Genomic DNA, 2,400 nt, shown 5'->3' on the forward strand with positions numbered 1-2,400 from the left:
TGTGTGTGTGTGTGTGTGTGTGTGTGTGTGTGTGTGTGTGTGTGTGTGTGTGTGTGTGTGTGTGTGTGTGTGATAGTAAGATGTATGTGTGTGACGATAGTAAGATTAAGACTCTTTTATGGGTCAGTGGTTCCTTCTTGCTAACTACAGATTTAAAACATGTACTCACATGCGTGTCCTTTCATTCTCAAAGACACACACACACACCACACACACACACACACACACACACACACACACACACACACACACACACACACACACACACACACACACACACACACACACACACACACACACGTGTAATTAACTTGCTACGAGGAGATAAATAAGAAAGCGAGGCGACGCTCCGGAGAGAGAAAAGCTGTTCTGAGATGTATTTTAGGTCCTAACGTAAAACTGTTTTTAAAAAAGGTATAAGGACATGATTTCAACAAGACACAGGGATGACATTGTTTAATAATAACTTGGTGTTTACGGTTTGTTTATTTATTTATTATTTTATCTTTTCGTACGTGTTGGTCAATAGTATTTTTGTTTATGAAAAGTTTCATTTCAGGAGGCGTGTGGCGCAGTGGTGTTTGGATCAGGGGAGCACAGGTTCAAACCCCACTGCAGTCAGCATGTCGTTGTGTCCCTGAGACACTTCACCCCAAAGTGCTCCTGTGGGGGTTGCCCACAGTAATGAGTATGGAAGTTGCTTTGGATAAAAGCGTCTAACATGTAATATGTCATGTGATGTCATTATTTTTTGTATTATGGTTTTACACGTTCGAAGTGTAAAGAAATCAAATGAAAGATGTTTGAAGGGGAGAGAGTAGAGCACATCACGTCTAGCCTTTAAGGTAAAAAGTGTTTCCTCGCAGCTCTCGTACCTGTCCTGCTGAACGGGGAAATAATGAACGTAATCTCGGCCGTTGATCACGATGCGTCCGGAGCCGCTGTCTCTGAGCACCACAGAAGAAGTCGACGTCTTCCTCCGCCCTGAAGAGGCAAAGCACACCTTTACCTGACGTTTCTCTTCATATATTATGATACGAAAAATGGGGAAGTGATTGGAAATGTGTGGGTTTGACATTTATGGAGGTATTTGCCCGATGTTTTAAACAAAAGCCTTAGTTTAGTTAAGTAAAAGACATTTCTTTTGTTTCAATACCAGGTGGTAATAAGACAAGAGGTACTTTATTGGTCATGTTTGCGTTGCAGCAGCATCAAAAACAACAAAGGCATTGCACAGAAGTAGAAATGAAAGAGTAGAAATAAACAATACTAGAATGTAAACATCTCAAAGTAGAATGAAAGCAGCATTAAAGTAGAACATGTGCAGCAGACTGAAGATACTAACTCATCTGTACACTTGACAATGAAACACTCTTGAAAGGCTTCCCTATAATCAACTCATTCAGTCTGGAGTTTCTCGTCTAATTGGTCTCAGTTTTGTTTTTGACAGATTTGCCCATTATTTCCTGATCTGGGAACATCCCTCCAAATTATAAAAACAGGTGAAACAGGGAAAGGAACATGCGCACCTTCTTGTATTTGAACAATCAACCCAGATTATTTAGAGTTGGTTTTGACCTTTTTGAGTTATTTTAAAGGTGGACGCGTCACGTTACGTACATCCATTTCCCATCAGTTAGTAAGAATGGCACCAAATGTAAAAATCTAAATTTGATTTAGCAACGTTTTGTACGTTCCTACCTTCCGAGGTGCTATAGGCCACGCCCCTCTCGTCTTGCTCAATCGTGGGCACCGTTTGTTTGCTGGACTGGGCGTCGAGCTCCCTCCGGTAGCTCAGGACGAAGTCCTTCTCTGTGCCGCAGTACGGCAGGGACAGCAGGCGCTCCATCAGCTGGAGGAAGCGGTCGTACTGAAGGAAACCACGTGACACGTTTTAGAACAAGGGAAACAATCCTTTTAAATAGATGTGAGAGACGAGGACGAGGACGACAGGAAATAAAGAGAGCTCTTACATCCTCAGTGCGGATGCCCTCTCCTAGCAATATATCCAGTTCATCCTTGGTGAGCCACCTGCTTGTGCCGAGTCCGCTGATGGAGGAAAACATGTAAAAAACACAAGAACAGCCCAACAATGGATAATGTAAGTGCTGGGATACAGAGGGATCCTTACAGAGCTCGTCTATTCAGCAAATACGTTTGGACCTTTCATCAAAATGACTTAAAGGTCCCCTATCATCCTCTTCTTCATCAGTACATCACAGGTCTCAGATAGATACAGAACCTGTCTCTGATTGGCTGAAACACCAAACATCATTGCAGCATTACCCATAATCCCCTCTGTTTCAGCCCTGTTTCCAAAGTGCTGATTCTCTGTCTGTTACTTTAGATGAAAATAAGGAGCCCCTCCCCACCACACACACACACACACACACACACACA

At 42.8% G+C, this 2,400-nt stretch overlaps 1 protein-coding gene across 1 annotated transcript; it reads right to left on the bottom strand.

Annotated features, from left to right (window-relative positions):
• Nucleotides 1-313: 313 nt before the first annotated feature.
• mrps9 (mitochondrial ribosomal protein S9) lies at nt 314-2,083 on the bottom strand. The gene is made up of 3 exons (XM_010774551.1): nt 1,974-2,083; nt 1,702-1,870; nt 314-984 (listed from the first exon to the last, which is right to left on the bottom strand). Exons 1-3 carry the CDS (start codon nt 2,064-2,066, stop codon nt 587-589), a joined length of 660 nt encoding a protein of 219 aa, XP_010772853.1. The 5' UTR covers nt 2,067-2,083; the 3' UTR covers nt 314-586.
• Nucleotides 2,084-2,400: the final 317 nt, after the last annotated feature.

Source organism: Notothenia coriiceps, unplaced genomic scaffold (assembly GCF_000735185.1).
Source record: "Notothenia coriiceps isolate Sejong01 unplaced genomic scaffold, NC01 NC01_scaffold00014265, whole genome shotgun sequence".
Lineage (NCBI taxonomy): Eukaryota > Metazoa > Chordata > Actinopteri > Perciformes > Nototheniidae > Notothenia > Notothenia coriiceps.